The sequence below is a fragment of the Numida meleagris genome, chromosome 20, assembly GCF_002078875.1.
Source record: "Numida meleagris isolate 19003 breed g44 Domestic line chromosome 20, NumMel1.0, whole genome shotgun sequence".
In the NCBI taxonomy this organism is placed as follows: Eukaryota; Metazoa; Chordata; class Aves; order Galliformes; family Numididae; genus Numida; species Numida meleagris.
Window position 1 is genome coordinate 6354950 of NC_034428.1, and position 20325 is coordinate 6375274.

A 20325-nucleotide genomic window follows, 5' to 3' on the forward strand; every position below is an offset into this window, starting at 1 on the left:
ATTTTGCAGAGTGATGCCTCATCCAAGGATATCACATAAAAAGGAGTCACAAGCATCACGCACCACAAGTGCTGATTGCTCTGCAGTGAGCACAGAGGCAGTGGAGTTCAGATGTAGATAGCTACCCTACAGACATCTGACCGTGGGCAAGTGAATCTCAGCTTCATGTACGGACACATGCACAGCCTCCCTCCCATTCACCCCAAGCCCATTAATTTTCATGAGATTTCAGCAACTGTGCAGGAGGGGGGAGTACAGGTTACGTTTTCAAGTAGGGAAATGCAATGACAGATTCCCACAGCTGGCAGGGAAACTCAAAGCCAGAGGCCAAGGCTCTGGGGAGGACAGGGGAGAGGCTGCACACAGACCTCCAGTTTAACCCGTGTTTTCAGCCTGACGGGCCTTCAGCTGCTTTTTAGCACACGATGGCAGCCAGCCCTCAAATGGTTTGCTCGCAGCAAAACCTTTTGGCCCTTGTAATACACAGAGCCGAAAACAAAGTAGTGGCATTTGTGGATGGAAGCGTTTTTCCAGCGTATAACCAACTGACTGTTTCAAAAACGACATGGGGTTTTGAGACACACTGGAAAAAAAAAGCATTTCCAGACACCAAAGGAAGGAGTGTGAAAGGATCTGTGAAACTTGCAGCTGGGGGGAGGAAGGCGTTAGAAAATACCTTCTGCCAGCAGTGGGAAAAGTGCAGAGGAGACTGAGGCCATTACCTGCTTGGAAGAAAAGCTCTGCACCCGGTTCTTTCTGGATCTCCTCCATGAGCACGTTCAGCGGCAGCTCGGCCTCTCGCACAGCCAGCAGCAGCTGCCAGACCACAGACACAGACAGAGATTGCTCCTCCAGCGCCGCAGATATGAGCGAGACGAAGCCACCTGAGCCGGTCTCGCACTTCACAATCTGTTCCACTGCCTTCAAAAGATCGTCAGTGAGGCGCTAACGAGTGACTTCATCCATCTGCCCGGCATGGCCCTAGCCAAGGCCACGGTTTGCCCCAGCCCCAACCGTCCTTTACTCCTGCCCTGCTGGAGACCTGGCTCACAATCCAACCCAAGCAACAACCACTTCAAAGCCCAACCTTTTGCTGAAACACACTGGACATTTCCTTGCCTCGTCTCTCCTCAGTTCCCATATCAGCCATTCTTCCTTGCTGATCCTCACCTTCATGCATAGAACTGCTTTGCTCCCATTATCTGATGATAATAAGGAGGAATCTTTGAACTGAATCCTGCTAGAGGACTGCCCCAAACCCAAGCCATGACAGCTAGTAAACCAAGTCCTTGTGCCATCTCTCTCCCAGTATCTGCTTTAACATGCAGACGGGAGACTGCTTACCTCTCTGTCAGCAGGAGCTAAGCTCTGTGCAGCAGAGATCCCCCGCAGCAGTGTCTGGGTGTCTGTGAGGTGCTCCACTAATCTTTCTTGGTATCGTCTCAGCAGTTGGGCTCCATAATCCTCCAAACTCCACTTGGCTGAATGCATGTGAATGAATAAGAACAGCTCAACTACAGCATCTTGCCAAAGGGCTTCAAGAGCTAGAGACAGCTTGAAAACACCAAGGTAGCCAGACCTCTCTTGGTCACTAAAATAGCCTTTGTCATAGAATGGCTTGGGTTGGAAGGGACCTCAAAGATCATCCAGTTCCAAGCCCCTTGCCACAGGCAGGGCTGCCAACCACTTAGTCTCAGGACACTCAGTTCCACCCTTGTTTGAGCTAAGTAGAGCAGGTAAATGTGTGGTTTTGTATGTCAAGACAACACCTCAAGATGTTTTTCAGTCTCTTCTGATGCCCTGGTAGCAAGAAGAATCCATTAACTCCTAATTTTAGTTCCACTGAAAGAGGTTTTTTAAGTGAGTCTTAGATCCACTCCACCACTCCACACTGTCTCAGCAGCGTGCAACTATCAAACACAGCAACATTTTGCAAACACCCATATGGTCCAACATAATCAAGAACTGAGTGGGCTGAGTTGTCTTTGGTGAAAATGTTAAGGGAACACAAACCAGACTTGCAATTGCAAAATAGCATCAACACCCTCTTCTCTCTCTTATGCACAAAAAAATACAACTTCAGCCTAATTTCGTTCCTCACTGTCCAATTCCAGATTTGACCTGATGAATCTGAGAAATAGTAACTCCAGAATAACAGCACAATCCTTAGTAGACATCACATTAGCAGAACACAATGAACTAATTCAAGAAAGAGGAACAATCTTTACCCAGGGTTATGAAAAGACTTGGGAAAATATGCTGTGCGCCCAAAATAATCTACAATTGTACTTGGGCCCCAGACTAGCTGATAAATAAAACTGAGAACTGTCAAACAGATGAACCTGAAAGTTATTTTTTCCCCACTGTTGGAGTTACAGAATTGGAGGTGAAGATGCATAGTTACACTTTTGTAAGAGAAACGAAAATAAGAAACAGTAGTTCATCCAAGACATCTGTGCATGGCTTTTTTTTGTTCGTGTGCTTAGGTTTTTTAGTCATTTTGGTTCAGCACCAAACAGAAATTTCAATTACTCACAAGGAACTACAGGTTGGTGAATAAACAGTACGGTCCTTGGGACCCACATTACATACAGTGCAAAGTAAGAAGGGAAAGCTCTCCCAGGTGGTGAAGGGGGCAGTGGCAATCTGTGGAATAATCAATGGATGATTTCGAGCTAATATGAAAAACTTGCTGGACAAAGACTTATTGGAGACTATTAGTTGCTCCTCGGAGAAGTTAAGGGAATCTCATTTAGCTCTGTAAGGTTTAGGTATGACTTGCATGCACCCCACATGGATCAGGGCACAGAAAACAAATAAAAAGAGAGGCAGTGGGTGCCCCATCCCTGGAGACATTCAGATACGGCTGGACAGGGCTCTGAGCACTGATGGAGCTGTGGGTGTCCCTGTTCATTGCAGGGGGGTTGGACCAGGTGGCCTTTAAGGGTCTCTTCCAGCTCAAGTGATTCTATGATTCTATATTTCTCCCCTTCTCCTATCAAAATGTTTCTGATCTTACTACACAGACAAGTTGCTACAAATGCACTCAGCTCTGCTGTGAGCTCCATGCAAGTCTGTTAGCACCAGGGCACAGGACAGCAAAGGCAGCCGTTAGTGGCTCAGATCATTCCCTCCCTCTTCATTTCCACGGTAAGAAATATTTGTGCTTCTGTTTGTTCAAGCTGCAATTTGAGGAGATTCAACTCTGTGTAATTAAGGAATGCTCCTCCTTGGAATGGGTATTACCACTAGATAATTAACCATGTTGGGAGTCTGGTGTTTCAAGAAAGCAATCGTGCTTAACAAATGACAAAGCAAATTGCCTGTCGGGAATGTTTGCTACAGAGGAAGTTATCAGCATTATGAGTGCAGTTTTGCTTTCTATTAAACAGTAATTTACATATCACTGCATATTAATTTAGTTTTTAATTTTTAAGTGGCTTCAGAGCCGGTGAAATTTGCTACTCTATCTGAATTGCTCAGGATTGTGCCTAAACCCCCTCATACTTGGAAAGCTGTTCCACCAGCAGAAAGATGAGGACTCCAAGTCCTGGCACCACCACAGGCAAGCAAAAACAACTCCACACCAGCAACAAGGGGACTAGCTCTCCAAGGATGTCTAATGGGGCCACTAAATGTGGGACACCCAGAAGACTACAAATCAATGACCATAATAGAATCATTAAGGTTGGAAAAGACCAGTCCAACCTCAACTTACACCCACCATGCCCACTGACCATGGCCCTCACTGCCGCATCTCCACAGTTCTTGAACACCTCCAGGGATGGTGACTCCACCATCTCCCTGGGCAGCCTGTTCCAATACCTCATCACTCTTTCTGAAAAGAAATTTCTCCTAACATCCAACTTGAACCTGCCCTGACGCAACTTTCATTACAATGCATTGGAGTTTTTTCCAGCGCAGCCCTCTCAAACCAGTGCTCCCAGATCTGTTTTGTTTGCCTAAAATGGGCACCCCATTCTGACATGAAATTAGGATTATAAGAGCACAGTGAAGTGCAAAAAAGCATCCAGACTTCCTGCTAATTCCCTTAACTGACCCCTCATATATATGAATTTAATGTAGCCGTCATACCTTTGACATCAGAGACGTTTGCTTTTACCACCAACTTGTCTAGCAAAAGACAGAGGCCAGGGAACGATGGTTTCACAGCCCTGAGAAGCTTGACCAAACTTTCAGCTTTCAGGGTTTTCTCCTCTTCCACCTTCTTGAGCAGATTGTCCATGGCTTCCCTCTGGGAGCTGCCCTCACAGCAATTCAAAACTACCTGCAACAAACAATCAGACAAGAAACTGTTAGCACTGCCTTCAAATTCTTGGATCTGAATAATCCTAAAGAAATAGGGACAGTATCACAGTGCAACAAATCCATATCCACTGCTTAGATAGGGTATCAGGAAGAATTTCTTCATGGATAAGGTGATAAAGCATTGGAAGGGGCTGCCCAAGGAAGTGGCAGATGTCCCATCCCTGGATGTATTTAAGAGATGTGTGGATGTGGCACCAAGGGACATACTTTAATGACGAGGCTCATTAGGTCATTTGGAAGGTGGGACTTGAAGGACTTTTCCAGCCTAGATGATTCTACGACTTGGCAGCTTGAAAACTACCCTGGTGGGTTCCTACACCAAGTGTAGATCTCGGAAGCGTCTGACGAACAGAAAACATTTTTTCAAAGGAATCCCAAAAAGGCTCAAAGACAGGGTTCAAAACAATTCTTCATTAAATATTTTCAGCAAATACTTTCTAAATTGGCAGTCTCTTTTCCCTCGCTTCCCCTCATTTTTCTGCTTGTCACTTGAAGACAAGGAGACAAAAGAAGGAGACTCATTAAATAAACACCCTATTAATTGAATGATTATTTTTATGACGAGTCCACATGAGACATCTCACGTGTGAGATATAATCACTGTAGCTCGAAAAAGTTCAAGTGTGCCATAGTGGCAGCTCCCCAGCATAACCAGTAAAGACAGCCAGTTTTCATGGGGAATGGGAGCGGATCACAGAAGCATACACACATACACGGGCAGAAATTTGGTAGGTCCACGGCCCCGCTAATAAAATTATTAATATCTGTCCTAAAACAAGTTATATTTTTGCTCCCTTTCCTCAGGTTGGAAAGCTCGTCCACAGTCTCATTCCCCAGATGATTCCTCTAATTTTCAGCTTAAATTTATTCATGGCCAGTGTATACCCTCTTGTTCATCTGCCAACATTATCTTTTAGCTTAAAAAGCTCTTCTAAACTCTCTGTTTACCCTATTCTTCTCTCCAATTTCTTTATAAAAGCAGGATCATATTCTCTCTCAGTCTTCATTTCACTTGTCTAAACAAGGCAGCTTCTCTTGTAAAATAGCTTCTCCACTCCTCTGATCTTAACAACTGCCTCCAATACAAATTCATCTTTTTTTGAAGAAGAAGACTAGGACTGCATACAGTATTTCAGACAAGCTTTTACTCTTAGTTCTTGTTACTACACCTGAATTTGCACCCTTCCATTTGCAGTGCTGCATCATTCAATTCTCACTGCTCAGCTCTCTAGCCATGCTATCCTTCTCCCACTTGCAGATCCTCCTCCACGTAGAGGAAAGCTCGTGGCTTTGCTCATCACCAAGTCTTCCTACCACGTTTTGATATTTTTGTGTCAACAACATTAGTGATAACATTAATCAAGTACCAAGAAACCTGCTGGTAACCTTGCTTCAACATGTCAATCCTGCCTTCAGCACAACCCGTAGTTATCTCCCAAGAAGCTACATCCTCTTTTTAATATCAAGATTTCCTTTGGTTTAACAATTTCCCCACATGAAATTCAAATGCTTTGCTCAAGTCTAGATTGAGGCAGAAAGCCCCATTTTTATCTCATCAAATAAAGATTCCAGGTCAGGCAGAAACAATTTACTTGAACACCCTTGCTGCATTTTATTCCATTTCTTTGATTACATGCAGTGCTTCAATTACACAAGCCTGCCAGCCTGTCCCAGTGCATATTCCTGTGCAGCCATAGATCTGGTTGCCTGGATCACTGCTTCCCTCTTCCTACACATATGTCCTGGTCACCGATTGTAGGGGCTACTCCCAGCTTGAAAAGCGCAGTCATCAACCTTGCCACTGCTCTCACAGCCATGTGAGATGTGGGTTAGCTCTTCCAGTCTGCTGGATGATTAGCCAGCCTCCCCTTTGCCCTTAGAGTTGTGGTTTCACTTCAGCTCCAGGAAATTTTCATTCCTCTATCTTTGCTAGAGCTCTCCTGCATTTGTCCCTCAGTTCAGCCATGAGATTGTGGGTCATCTCCTCTCACTATCCTCTCTTTTCACTTGATCAAACAATTGTTTGCTACTTGACTCAATAAATACTGTGATGTCCAGCAGCCTGACAAGCTGCAAGCCCCTCTCATCCAGATATTTTCAGACCTCTGAAGCAAACTCCTTTGTCCGTTGGCCATTTCAACCATCCTGGCAGGTTCTCCTCTTGGTCTAATACTCTTCAAGTTATTTATTCACTCAGGTCCGCAACTTCTTGTACAAATTCTCCTCATTTGTTTAGGAAACAAACTTCAGACAGTTCTCATACCTTTAACATGAAAGAAACTAATCCAACAGCTCCTCCTGAGCTCTTACGAGCAGCTGAACTCATTAATTAGTTTCTCTCGTTTCTAAAAATCTGTCCTTTTATAGCAAAAACTCTGATAGTGAATCTGCTGGCATATTCTTCCATTTAATTCACACCGAGCTGACCCTTGATCACTCATTTTGAAGTCATCTTTTCAGAGAACACAAGAAGGGTACAAGAACAGAATCTTTATGAAGAGTTCAAACTGCAACCTGTTGCTGCTCCCAGACAAGTTTCTGTGTTGCACTCCAGCAGGCTCAGAACAGATGGCCCTGACCTTGATTTTGAGACTCTTTGACCACACCTGTGTGAGGAACTCAGAAACATCCATCTTGCATTTGCAAGCAGTTTTTTGCATTCCCCAGTAAGTCCAGGCAGGATTGCTCTCACAACGGCAAGAAACCTTGTTTGTGTCGTCATTAATAAACCCTGGCAAGATGTTCTTGCTCATGTGCAGAAAGAAAGGATGAGTGTTTTAACCAGCTACTGTGCTGCTCCAGGATCAGGGCTGTACTGAGGATCGGTCACTCTGAACAACAACTCAAGACATCACGCACAAGATGTTACCCTGCTCTTTCATTTTATCCAAGTTTGTTTGCTGAATAAACGTGTGTCTGCTGAGGGAGTGACTGCAAGAAGAAAAGTTCCATCTTTACGAAACCTTGGAGAACTAGATCCTACCTCTGCCAGCCCAGAGCTCTCATGTTATTCAGTAAGATGAAACCGTCAGAGGTGACTGATAACTCCATGCTCGTTTTCCCAGTACCACACCTGAGATATGCCACAGCCCCGCTGTTTTAATCAAGTCAACTTCTGAATTAATTACGTACATTTCCAATTGTCTAGGGGGAAAAAACAGCACATCTAAAGTAGATCTTAAAAAAGTAAGAATAAAAAATGGGACCAAAGGACCCCTGCCCCTCAGGTCAGTCTACACATGGCAACTTCTGCCTTACTTTCCTGGGCTTCACCTCCAAGTGTACAGCTATGTGGTCCCCTGCAAATACATTTGTTATTTGTCAGCAACCTGTGAGCTAAAACAAGAGCACAAACAGAACCCATCAAGAAGAGAAGGATTTTGTATTCAGAGCAGGGTTTTGTGGCTCTGCAGCAAACAGTGCGGGAGCAGAGAGCAACCGAAAAGCACAAAAAGAAATATTGGATAACACTACCCCTTCACCAAGGCAGAAACCCTGTGAATGCCAGAGTGTATGATCATGCAATTAAAGACCAGATGCTATGCCCAAGGGTCAGAATTACAGCACCTCTGGGTATCCCTGGTGCTTTCTTTGGCCCTCCCACAAGCTGTGGCCATACTCCAGGCTGCCCCATGCTGGAAACCTTGTCAGGGATTGCGTGCAAGGGAGCAAGACAAAAAGGAGGCACTTATAAGAAGAGCAAAGATTTTCAACCAGCCTGTTGTGGCTCTGGTCAGGCTCACTCAGACAGAAAGCAGACATCATTCATGCCACTGAGCACAACAGTGCTTTCCTCTCACTATAATCCTATGTCAGGGGAACTAAGTGATGTGACAAACTAGGACAGGAGGTCTGCAAGCTGTGTACTGAGCACAGCATGCTAGGACACCTGCAAGTTTCAGCTGCACAGGCAGGGTATAGGCAGCTCCTCTCAAAACACAAAAGAAAGCAGGTTGTGCACAATGTTGCATTGTTTTGTCTTTTTTTCTTTATGGCTTCTGCAAATCAGCATACATAATGCAATTGCTTGCGGGAAAGCAGTAGTCCTCCACACCAACTGCTGCACTCAAGTCATCAAAAAAAAAAAAATCTGCCAGTGGATGAGCTACACTCGCAGGCAACTGTGTGCCCAGAGTTAAAGAAGAGAGAGCCTCGGAGAGCCAGCTAAAGGCAAGCTGATGACTAAGTATACAAGGGTATAACTGGTGCGCAGGCAGCACAGGGTTTTAATGGTTCTGCTGAAAGCAAACTGCATTACAGAGCCTTCTTCTGGCTCACAAAAAGAGACTGTGAGACACACTAGATACCACCTTTACCCCAGTTTCTGCTTTCAGGGACAAACTGGCACGCTGGTCAGTGCTCCCCCTGGCCTTGAGGCTACTTTTGCAGTCCAGCTCTCAGTATTCGCACAGTTCAGCACGGAAGGACCTGAGACAGCTAACATAAACAGTCCATGCTGTGCAGAGGGAAATCACCAGGTGAGGCTAGTGAATCACTTGACAAACCGTACGATGTGGAAAGACGGTGCCTGGCAGACCCACACATACACCCCTCACCCACAGAGCTTCCCTTATCTCAGATTTGTTACCCGCTTCTCCGCAGTGGTCAGGAATCCCTCTTCTGCTGCCTCCAAGAACTCTACGATGGGGCTCAGCTGTGTCACGCTCTGGATTAGCTCCTCCTTGCATCCCAGCAAACGAGCGGTCAGCATCTCTCCCTCTTCTGTGCTCTCTGGGGAGCAAAGGATTCAGAAGCACAAGAGAAGAAACAAGTCAGTCTGAAGGAACTGACAGGCTCCTGAAGCGAGTGGGACTCTGTGAAAGATCTAAGTGAATAGCAAAGCTCATCCCAAGCACAAGCAGCAGAGAAAAACCACTTTACGATTCTCTTTAAACTCTATGAAAGGAAAACGTCTCATTTATCTAACAGAGCACAAAGCCATAAAGCAAGCTGGAGGTTAACACCAGGTTTGCAAGGCCACTGCTTTGTGTCAGACTCGAGTAAGAAAGGAGCTTTCAATCCCGAGGCTCAGCTGTGCTCCGGCCCACACTGGCTGTGCAGCCATCGATCCAACCCTGCAGGCAGCGATGGGGAGAGCCCTGCACTGCCCGCACCCTGCTGCTGTGGAGCAGAAACACTCCAGGATCTTGGCCAGCACACAATAAGCCTCCCACATATGAGTAAGGATACAAGCTCTGAACAAATGCTAGAGCACTGCAGCCTGCCAGGGGGACACCAATAATCTTCTGAAGCTTTGCCTGTAAGGTTACCCACTCGCTTTGCCAAAAGCTGTGCCCAGTTCTCTACCTGTTTGCTGCAGGACTTCTCCACTGCCCTGCTCCCTCTCCAGCAAGGCCGCTCTCAGCTTGGGATTCATGTCTTGAAACAGCTTCAGTATAGACACAAGGGTCTGAGCATCCAGGGTGTGAGCATCCTTCACTTTGCCCAACAGCTTCGTGAACACTGACTGTTCCCCTGCCTCTGCCAGACAGGTGAGTACAACCTAAAACAGGCAAACACAGGAAAGGTTTAGTAACAGAGTCAACTGCCTAATGCAAGCTGACACAAAGAGCAGATTTCACTGCAGAACAAGGGGAGCACTTGCACAGAAAGCAGAGAGCAATTTGGTGGGACTCTAGGAATCCCCCTTCCCAAATCACAAAGGAGTCACGTCTCCCAGCAAAAGCTTTAGGCTTAAGCTTTGGAGATAAGGCACGTAAGTGCTGTGTTGTGGGCTCTCTGCACACCTGGCAATCAAGCTCAGAGCTCCAAAATCCACTCCTGTGACCTCAAATGGCAATCAGAGGCAAACAAGCCTGCACAGTGATGGAAATGAAAGGAAAAGAAAGAAGCTGGAACTCTTGCTCCCATTTCCCTGGAGCCCTTTAACGCTGTAAATATTGCCCCTAAAGACACACACTCCCCAGCTCTCCACGAGAGATGCCAGCCTTTCAGAGCAGGCATCCTTTATTAGAGACTCCAGGGATGCTATAAAAGTACCTTTGAAGTGGAGAGCTTAGCCCAGCTCCCGAGATAACGGCCATTTTCTGCTGTCATTGTCATTTTTATTTCTATGATAAAAAGACTGAATGTAACTGCTTGAGGCCGCACCAGGGGGATGGTGGACTTGCTTTTCCTAGCAGGTGTAAATGCTCGTATATTAGGGCAGCGTGACAGTGCGATGACCTATTGCAAAGAGTATCCGCAGAGGGGGAGCTGCAGGAGCCCAAGCTCTTACCCTCTAACAGCATTTTTCCTGCCAAACAGAGACATGGACATGAAGGGCTCTGTTATAAAGGAAGAAAGCCTTAATTAAAATTAAAATCAGCACAGAATTACTACCCAGAGCTTCAGTTAACATCCTTTCCTGGGTGCATGGTTTTCATTAGCGGAACTGAGTTTTGAGAAAGCAAAAGGCTCTGCTATTTATAGTTTCTTTCTGGAAGACCTTTCCTCAGACACACCGCTCAGCGGGAACAACAGCCTTTTAGTATTGTTTTGAAAGAGTGCACAGTGCATTTCAGACTTACTTTGAAGCAATAACAATTCCCAGAGAACCTGGAAGAGCTGGAGAAATATCGATATTATCTGTAATTCCAGCTTCCACTTAGTCATAAGGTTCCCATGCATTGTAGCCTCATCCATTAGGTTTTTACTGTGTGGGATATCTGCAAAACCCTTCATAGTCACGTTAGTACAAAGCAGCACACACTCACCTTCCAGACTCTCTGGGCAGGGCAGCCAAGTCACCAAGATACAGCTTCAGCTTGAGTTGTGCCACCAAATAGGATCAATGCCCATTGAAAAATTGGGCTCGCGCTGCAGGCATCCTTGGTGGTGTCCACAACACATCCAGCTCAGCACCAGAATGATCACACACAATGAGAAAGCCCTCCCAGTTCATCCCAAACCCTCCCATTTCCCCAGAAACCTCGAGGCAGGATAGATCCCCTCCATATCACCTTCCTCATTTTTGAGATTTCTTTCCCAACACATTCAGTCCCTACACCACCACATCCTTTTGCTGCCGCCTTGCCTCTTCCCTGCAGGTGGAGGAGCACTCTTCTGGCTTTTCAAACCCCATCTCTACCTCTATTCCCACACAAGACACGTCTCAATTGCAAGAGATCTAAGCAAAAAGCCACTTCACCAACTGTTATTGAGTGAGCTCTCCTAAACAACAGCTTTAGGGCAACACAAGCACCTCAAGTGGTAGGAGGGATTTTCAAGAGACAGCGGAGGACACTGGCTCCTCTTGTGCTGCTTTACACAATAATAAAAGCTCAGCCAAAACTTCCACATGAGCATACCAGAACAAGGGAAAGGTTTAGCCAGCTTTGCCACCATTAAAACAAGCACACTCACAAGCTAGCACTTCTCATCAGGATGCAGAAGATAAAAGGAAACTTTTATGCCGCATCCAGAAATTCCTGCAGCTGCAAATGAAGGACAGCAATAATTGGACAGGCCCATATGCAATGGAAATGCTCCACAAGCACAGTGACACTTATTCTGCGCTAGAGAATCAACACTCCCCACTTCATCTGAAACCAGCAGCAGAGGGAACAAATGAGCTGTGCAATGATTTGAATTGAGTTTCTCTAAGAAAGCACAGGAAGATAAGACTTGACACCAGCAAAGCTCTTCTACGCTTCCCCAAATTACTGCAATTTCAGACTCGTTCTCATTTCCAAGCAGGTTTCATCCAGGCCAGAACCAAATTAGATAGGAATAGTTTGTGTGAGTTACAGAGAGAGACTTCAGAACAAAAAACAACTCCCCCAAAAATCACATCTCCCTAAACAGAAAACCAGCTTACAAGGGTACGTCTGCATTTTTCAGCCCAGGGAGCAGAAAGCAGCAGCAAACTTAGAAAAAAGTAAAAATTCTGACAAAACCAGCAAAAGAAAAAAAAAAATGTAGGAAATAAAGCAGCAGCACCTGAGGGGAGCGCCCAGGAGCAAAGCACGACCCCTTACTCTTTGGGGTTGCAGGCAACAAGACACCCATTGACAGATGAGCTCATGAGCAAAGGAACAGAAATAAACAGAGAGCGACATCCAAGGCAAAGTCCCACTGAAACCTGAGGAGTCAGAGCAGCCTCAGCTTTAACAGGCAGGCTTGCAAAATCCCCACCAACACTCCAAGCCCCAGTGCTGTGCCTGCCTAGGCTTTGTTGTCAAAAATTGCTTGCTGATAGAGACAATGCACCCACAAAGGAGTCGTGAGCAGAAGGACGTGCACAGGGGATGGGAGCTCTCCTCTGCAGCATGGCAAGCACTCCCCATCAGACTGCTCAGGATGAAGAAAAGGCAGCTCCTTGCATCGCATGGTTGCACCCACAGCCACCTCGCTGTCTTCCAAACTGGCTTTCCCTTGCACTAAGGCACCCAAGAGACTTCAAGCAAATAACCAGTGAAATAATACGAAAAGGAAATTTAAAAAAAAAAAAAAAAAAGAAAGAAAGAAAAAAGAGGGAGGGAAAAAAAAAATCCATTGACTTTTTACCACCGCCACAATTTCAGCCCCTGTTAGACATCCTGAGCTGTGCTGTTCTCAGCTAAACTTGCACTTTAAGCATGACTTTGAAACACACCAACTGCGTTTCCCCAAAGAAAACACCAGGCCCTTACGGGAAGAAGCTACACCCTCTGCTGGAAACAGAGCTTAGAGTCGTGCCGGTGCCGACAGATGCTGCTTATCCCAGCGGGGAGCTCAGAGAGCGACAGAATGGGCTGAGCTGAGAGTTTTCTCCTAAGCCCTTACTTAGAATGGGCTGCAATTCCCCTCCTCTCCCCACTGCCTTTGGGGCTAACACTTTTCATGCTTGTTGCAGCTGAGAAGTGATTTTTCTGCGAGGCTTAAAGAAAATCCATTTCTCATTTATTCAGCATTTATTTATAGCTACAGAAAAATTGCCCAGGTGCTGTTCTGCAGTCAGATACCCACGCTGTCTCTGAACTCTTCCCATTTGGATCCTACGGCAACAGCTCATTTGGGAGCAAAACAGGCAGGGCACATGGCATAGACGGGCCCACCGACCCCATCTGCCATGCATTTGCAGTGCTGGAGAAACAAGAAACGTTACAGTAACTGCAAAGCAACAGAAAATAGGGCTGTTTAACCATCACAGAAGCAAGGCAGCGTACATGCCAGGCTGCATGTGCTGTGCTGGGCAGATTGTGCACATGGGTGAGGAGGGCACGCTGGCACAGGCAGCACCTGTCTGCATTGCGAGGGCTCAGCAATCTTGCTGGGGCACTGCTCTGGTTGCAGCACCAATTGCACACATGTAGGGTCGGGACAACTTTAAACCTGACAGTTTTCTGGAAGATGAATGAACACACGAAAACATCATCTTTCTGAGGCATGCTGAGAGCAACATGCTCACCGGTGCCTGTCAGCCTGGCCAGGCTTGGGCTTGCTATGCAACCACAAATTAGGACCCACATCTCCCTCCTAGAGCCCCAGATAAGTTCAATACTGTCAAAGGGGCCAGCTGCTAAGGGAACAAAGACTTCCAACCCATCAACATTCAAAGGCTTATCAGAAAATAAATCTGTACTCCTTGACTTGAGGGAATTCTCCTACCTGCTGTCACACATCTTTTCTCTAATAAACATGTTGGCTTCGGTTTTCCTCAGCAGAAAGATGTGTTGGCGTCACAGTTATGCTGGTATTATAGGGTCCTGGTGATTCTAACCCAGATGGCTTCCCACCCAGTGAGCATGTAAGATCTAGAGATCTCAGCCCCCTAATCCAGGGAACAGGACTTCCCTGCTTTTAAAGGCTTGTACCACGGCTGGTATCTGCTGTTCAGAGCCCAGAATATCCCTTTTAGTGTAAACTGAGCGCTACACTCGAATATCTTCCAACAATAACCTGAGCATCACTCATCTGCAACGACGGCTTTTCAAGCTGAATGCCACCAGAAGCACCACGAGACAGCAAGCCAGCATGCCCTGTATCCATCACCACCCGTAACACTCCTCGTGAGCGGCCTGCACAACACAGAGCGGAGCAGATGCTCCGCAGCAAGCCCTCACCACGGGCTCAGGAAATCTATTTTGGGATCTCACGTGTCAGTCATTTCGATGTTGATACAGTTCCCAAAGCAAATGCCACAAACAGGAGGAGTGGTGGAGCCCTCCTACCACGGGGAAGATGTCTTTGGGGCAGGATATATACTTCCTTACCTACATGCACAAGCAGCTTTGTCTCACGGATGTTTCTCGGGTGCTTCGTTCAGGTGAGCACAATCTGCCCTTCCAAGAACAAAGCACCAGAGCCCCAGTTTCCCCATGAAAAGATTTCCTGAACAGGGCCCAATCTATTCTAGCCCTCAGCAGGGTGGAGAAAAAAAGACTTGTATTATTTATCCAATAAACACACCTACCTCCCTTTGAGAGGCATCAATTTCTCTGCACTCTTCTAGTCTTCTCAGCACGGCTTGGGCATCAGAAAGGGCCTCTGAGAAAACACTTTCATATTGAAGAAAGAAATCCAGTTTACAGCTTTTGCTCTCTGCTGCTGTGTGAGAGAAACAAGATGAGTTATTTGCTAATTGAAGGGATTCACAGAAAGCGGGATGTGATTGAAAAGCATCAGTTTGTAACCAGCACATTGGCTGTAACATGGAAACTGTGACTCACAAATCCCTTCTAAAGATATCACACAGCCTGGAGGAAAAACCAACAGTTTATTTAACACAAGTTATAAATGGAACATTTATTTTAAATCCAGTGCAGCCTCTGTTTCCCTCCCATGCTGAACATGAGTTTAAAAGATAAAGTAGCATTAGCAGGCAACTCTGTTCACTTACTGCTATAAAGACTGACTTACAAACCTCATGTGCTGCATTAACACAGATCCCACTATACATGAGATGCAATAGATAAGATATTCATCTACACAAAGATGGATAAGAAAAGTTTTGCTCAGTACAGCTCTGGTAAAGCGCTAAGAGCACAACAACCACAAAGGCCAAAGGAGAGCATTACACTGTGCCAAAGGAAGAAAGTCACTACAGAAAAGGGGTACGTGTGTCAGTGCTTTTACTAACCCAAGGCAAACTAAAAAGCTGAAACACAGGGAAAAAAATCCCCCATGACAAAAAAAAAAAAAAAAACAACCATAAAGCAACTCAGGTGTAAATCACTAAGAGGCAATTCTGTCAAGGCTCACCTAAACCACTCGCTCTTCCTTTCTTCTCCAGAGACTCAGCAGGCTCCACTTCAACACAGCAACCACGCTCTGCACAGGCAGGCTGGGCAGCACAAGAGCCTGAATCCTCCCAGAGGGATCCCGAGCTGCTCAGTGTCACATCCTGGGGAAGCCAGGTGTGATTCACAGCCAGCTCCTGCTCAGGAGAACTATTTGCTTCCATCTCTGCTTCTTCAGGGCCAGGAGAAGGGTGCAGGACACCTGTTTTTCCTTCAGCAGCAGGTTTTTCAGATTGGGGCAGGTTATCAGCTTCACCACTGCTTCCAGATGAGTCTGCTGCCTGCCCAGAGAGTTCTACCTGATCCTGAGCTGAACAGCTGATGAGGTCTCTAAGGAGGGTTTTGCAACTAACAGCCACGTCAAACATCTGCAGACTATCTGACACGGAGATGACTTTGGTGAAGTTGTGTTTCCCCATTGGGAGCTTGCCAGTGTACATCATCTCCAGCAACAGTGCAAACTCCTCAGGGGTCACCACGGAAGCATCAATGGAGATGGTGTCTGTGCTGTCCAACAAAGATTTAAAAAGCAGGCTGGCAGCAGCTAAAACAACCTTGTGTGCTCTGAAGTGAACAGTCCCAACGAAGATGGTGCAATCGCAGAACTGCTGCTCTCTGCAGAGAGTGTATAGCTGCTGCAGCAGCTGCTTGCTGTAGCTGGGAAGCTCCATAGCTCCTGGATCCGGTGGTTTTTCTCTTGCCTCAGTCTGCTTTCACAAGGTCCAGCTAAAGGAAAACGAAGGATTCTGCTAGCAAAAGAAATCAAAAATTACATTTCATTTGACATCTCTTAGTAGTTTACTATGCCACAGTTTAGTGGTTGTAGCAAGAAAGAGGTTCCACTCTTAGCTCTTACTACCCAAATTCGGCAACTTACCCAGTAAAACTCAATAATCTAGATATTGGTCAAACGTAAATACTTCAGAGAGAGCTTAGGAGTGAATACTGAGTCCCAGGAGCTACAGAAAGGAGAGAAGAGGCTCCCTAACATAATTCCTACCACAGAGACGAATGCTTTTCAGTGAGGCACCACAGTATCAGCCCTTGTCTGCATCCAGCAACTGGAGCTGATGCTGGATTCAGCAATCAATTTCTGAAAGGGCAGGTGGGGAACCAATGCAGGACGACCTGCTCAGACTATCAAATGCAGAGGAAAATTGGGGGTGTTGATTTTGACCTACAAAGCACTAAGTGATCCGATCGTACAGCACAGAGGTAGAAGTTCATAGGCCAAGCCTCGTCCACTACAGCATCTCTTTTCCTTTTCCTCCTTTTTTTTTTTCCTGTGTTGCTGTTGGGAGAAAATAAATAGGACATCCGCCAGCAGAATTTTTATCAGCAGGATATCTAGAGTTTTTTTTTTATCTACGCTAGACAAGATAAAGATGTTACTGTCTTGTCTATGCACTAGGATGCCTAACACCAATGCTGGCAATGATGCTGAAACAAAACAGCATGAGTGCTAAAGGAGGAGCACCTGGATGGACACAGTTTACGTGACCTTCAACTGCTTAACAGCTTCACACCCAGCTATCTACTCTCTCACAGAGAACAGAAATAATACTGCCTACCATCAGAACATGAGCTTTAATGAGCCAATGCTCACACACCACCTTGAAGCACAGCCTCGCCTGTGCACAGGACTGGCCACCTGCACTTCAATCCCATTAAAGGTAAGGGTTCTGTTATCCTCCCACACTGTTGTAAGTCACAGACAACCAAGTTGATGTCAGCACAGTTGCTGGCGAACGTGGGAGAAGAAAGAGCCCCATTTCTTTTGCCAGGCTGAGTGTAATAGCAGTTTTAGTCCACCCACTCTTTGCCTGGAGTTGAAGAGCTTCCAGTATCTGAAATGAAATTGGGTCTGCTGGTTAAGAAGTAATAGCTGCGGATCTTCCTACAAAAGGACAAGCAGGAAACATCAGTGCCCTGGAAGAGATGTCTTGTGCATAAAACCTCTCACTTCCACGGCTGTGAAGCAGCAGCACCGTCTGCTCCCTCTGTTCCTGGCAAGGATATTGAAGACATATTTGCCCAGGACAACTCAAAACAGCAAAGCTCTGGGCAGCCTAATATCACCTTCCCTTCTTTATTATAATAATTCAGAGCTACGGAAAATGTGTTCTGAGTAATTAGACCAGATATATTTGTATAAATACATTATATTTCCTTAATTATAGGGTCCAAAATATCCAGTCCTGCCAAAGAGAATGATTTTTTTTTTCTTTTTTTTTTAAACAGGGGGGTGATTGCCAAGACCATCGTCAAGGCAACTGCCTGCTACTTATAGCATTCTTCGAGCCTTTATTCTGAGCTGAAGGCCAGAAGGGACCACCAGCAGCAATCTGACATCTCATCTGTCACTGTCTCCTAGATTTCTGGACTTAATATCTTGGGTTTGGCTGAAGCTGCTCTTCCAGAAAGGTGCCTACTCACGATAAGAACTGATGTTTGGGCTGAGAACCCTCCACTGCCACAGCAAGTCATTGTGACTGTTAAAATATATGCCTCATTTCTTACCTGAATTTGCCCAGCTTTGTCTCCCAGCTGTCTTCTAAATGACTTTTGGGAGATTTGCCTGCAGAACTGGGCTAAACTTGGAATCTCTCTGAGAGCAGATAACTAATACTCCAGCAATGATGAGTGCTTGCACTGTGTGAGCTATCTGCCTCTGCCAGCACCACTGGTGAGAAAAAGCCATTTGTCACTTTTTCAGCCTAAAGCTGCTTCTCTGCATCATCTTTGGAGCCACGCTCAAAGATAAGACCACTGCTGGTATTCTTTTTCTTTCTCAATTTCAAACTCACAGTAAAATGCCTTAAGTTGACTGCTGCAGCCTTTGACACCTGAGCCACACAAACACTGCCCTCCTCTTCCAAAAATGTCGGCTCACTGGAGACAGAAGTGGGGGCAGAGGAGAGAGAGATGTGCTTATCTTAGCTGCCCTCCAGGCAGGCTTTGTCAAAGAATGATGAATCTTTTAAGGAAAGGTGTGACACATCCCAGCTTACAGAGGAAAACACCAGGATAGTTAAGGAATTTTGGTCCCACTTATGTCCAGTGAGACTGCAAAGTCAATGAATTTGAGCAAGTCCTGAAAAACACCCAAGATTCTAAGGCTCCATTCAACCATATATTGATATACATTCTTTTGTCACAGTTAAGCAGCAGCTGTCACCTGGGACTGCTCTCAAGGCTGCCACTTTGGCAAGGAAGCCCCTTCTTCTGAACCTCCCACATTCAGAACAGGTCTGCAGCAAACACTACCCTCTGTTGTCTAATGCAGCTCCTTCTTAAGGGCCCCTTCCAACCCAAACCATTCTCTGATTCTAAGATTCTTCCTTCTCCTAGGTATTTCAGTCCACAGTTTGAAAGAATCACATCTTTTTTTCCAGGCTAGGTTAGAATAAGAAAAGGATAAGCTGATGGCAGCAGAGATGGGTGCTCCAGAAATGCCCAGATAAGAACACCCCTCCCTTGTATATAAGGCTGTGACAGTAATCTCATTCCTTTAGAAGGTCATTGTTATAGAATTGTTTGAGTTGGAAAGGACCTTTGAAGGACATCTAGTCCAATCATCAGGGACTGCAAGAATTCTACTGCCACCTAAGCCTTAGCAAAAGGAACTTGTATGCCACAATAATGGCAAAAACAATGCCAAAACTTAGTTTCTGCATTGATTAGTTAAGACCTCAGTGGCTAACACGAAGATGTATTCCCTGTCTGGGATTCTTTTTTGAGATGCACATGCAGCAGGTTTTCTTTACATTTCTGAATAATAATAATAATAATGAATGCTTCACTGCCAAGAAATTAAGCTATACTCTAACACTACTTTTCAAAGGTACAAACCCACAGCCTTGTGCTCCCTCTGCTGACAGCACCTTGCTACCAACCCAGCCTGGTGCACAGATCATAAAAGGAAAACACTCTGTTACTAGCTCTGAGCCAGTGTGGGAGTTAAAGACACTGACAGCCTGCAATCAAAATCTAAATACTCTTTGTGTGTTTATCAGCCGCCTGTCTTCTTGTTGCAAAGACGATGACCTTACAAAAAGGGTTATTAGAAAGCCAGGAAATCATGTACTGCAATTCAATTTTCTCACCTCTCCCACCAGAAGTAATTGTGTCTTTGAAGAGCTGAGAGAGGCTGAGAGGTCATTACCTTTCCCTGGGGGGCTCCAAAGGGCCAGAGCAGGCAGCACTCTCCGAGGGTAATATAAAATCCAGTCTAGGGAGCCAGGGCATACCAATTTGTTTTTCAATCTATTCTACTTCAGTACAGAGCATCAGTGCAGACAGATAAGAGGAAAACAAGCAACACTTTGACTAAATTCAATGCTCCGCGGTCTCTAAAAGCAGCAGAATATACGTCACAAAAACAAGCAACATTTTTGGCTATCAGTCTGCACTGATGCTTTAAATGGAAATATAGCAGATTGAAAAACAAATAGGTGTTCTTCAGTTCTTAATAGCAAGTTTTCAATTGCCTTTCAAAGCAAAGGCCCTAACAAAAGGGTGAAATCATACAGGGGAAGACAATCACAAATCCAAAGCAATGGCCAAAGTTTACTCCACTCTCTCTTCATCCTTATCTCACTATGCCCAACACTGAAAGCGCTAATTATCATAGACTCATAATACAGTCATAGAACCGTTGAGCTGGAAGGGATCCTAAAAGGCCACCTCGTCCAACCCCCCTGCAATGAACAGGGACACCTACAGTTCCATCAGATGCTCAGAGCCCTGTCCAGCCTGACCTTGGGTACCTTCA

General features: G+C 45.6%; 1 protein-coding gene across 18 annotated transcripts in view; it reads right to left on the reverse strand.

Moving 5' to 3' along the window:
* Positions 1 to 20325, reverse strand: part of ZBTB40 (zinc finger and BTB domain containing 40) — a 36023-nt gene that overhangs the window by 14301 nt on the left and 1397 nt on the right. For 11 of the 18 annotated variants that reach the window (XR_002444431.1, XR_002444429.1, XR_002444430.1 and 8 more), the window contains exons 2-8: positions 15514 to 16300; positions 14726 to 14859; positions 9637 to 9832; positions 8918 to 9060; positions 4096 to 4288; positions 1345 to 1481; positions 723 to 921 (exon numbers count right to left, since the gene is read on the reverse strand). Coding sequence is in view for 12 of the 18 variants with exons in the window: in XM_021417408.1 (XP_021273083.1) it covers positions 723 to 921; positions 1345 to 1481; positions 4096 to 4288; positions 8918 to 9060; positions 9637 to 9832; positions 14726 to 14859; positions 15514 to 16222 (1711 nt within the window). In the remaining 6 variants the exon portion in view is untranslated. Of the gene's footprint in view, positions 1 to 722; positions 922 to 1344; positions 1482 to 4095; positions 4289 to 8917; positions 9061 to 9636; positions 9833 to 10329; positions 10556 to 14725; positions 14860 to 15513; positions 16301 to 20325 lie in introns of those variants that run through there. The other 7 variants (XM_021417409.1, XM_021417410.1, XM_021417413.1 and 4 more) reach the window with 5 other exon arrangements.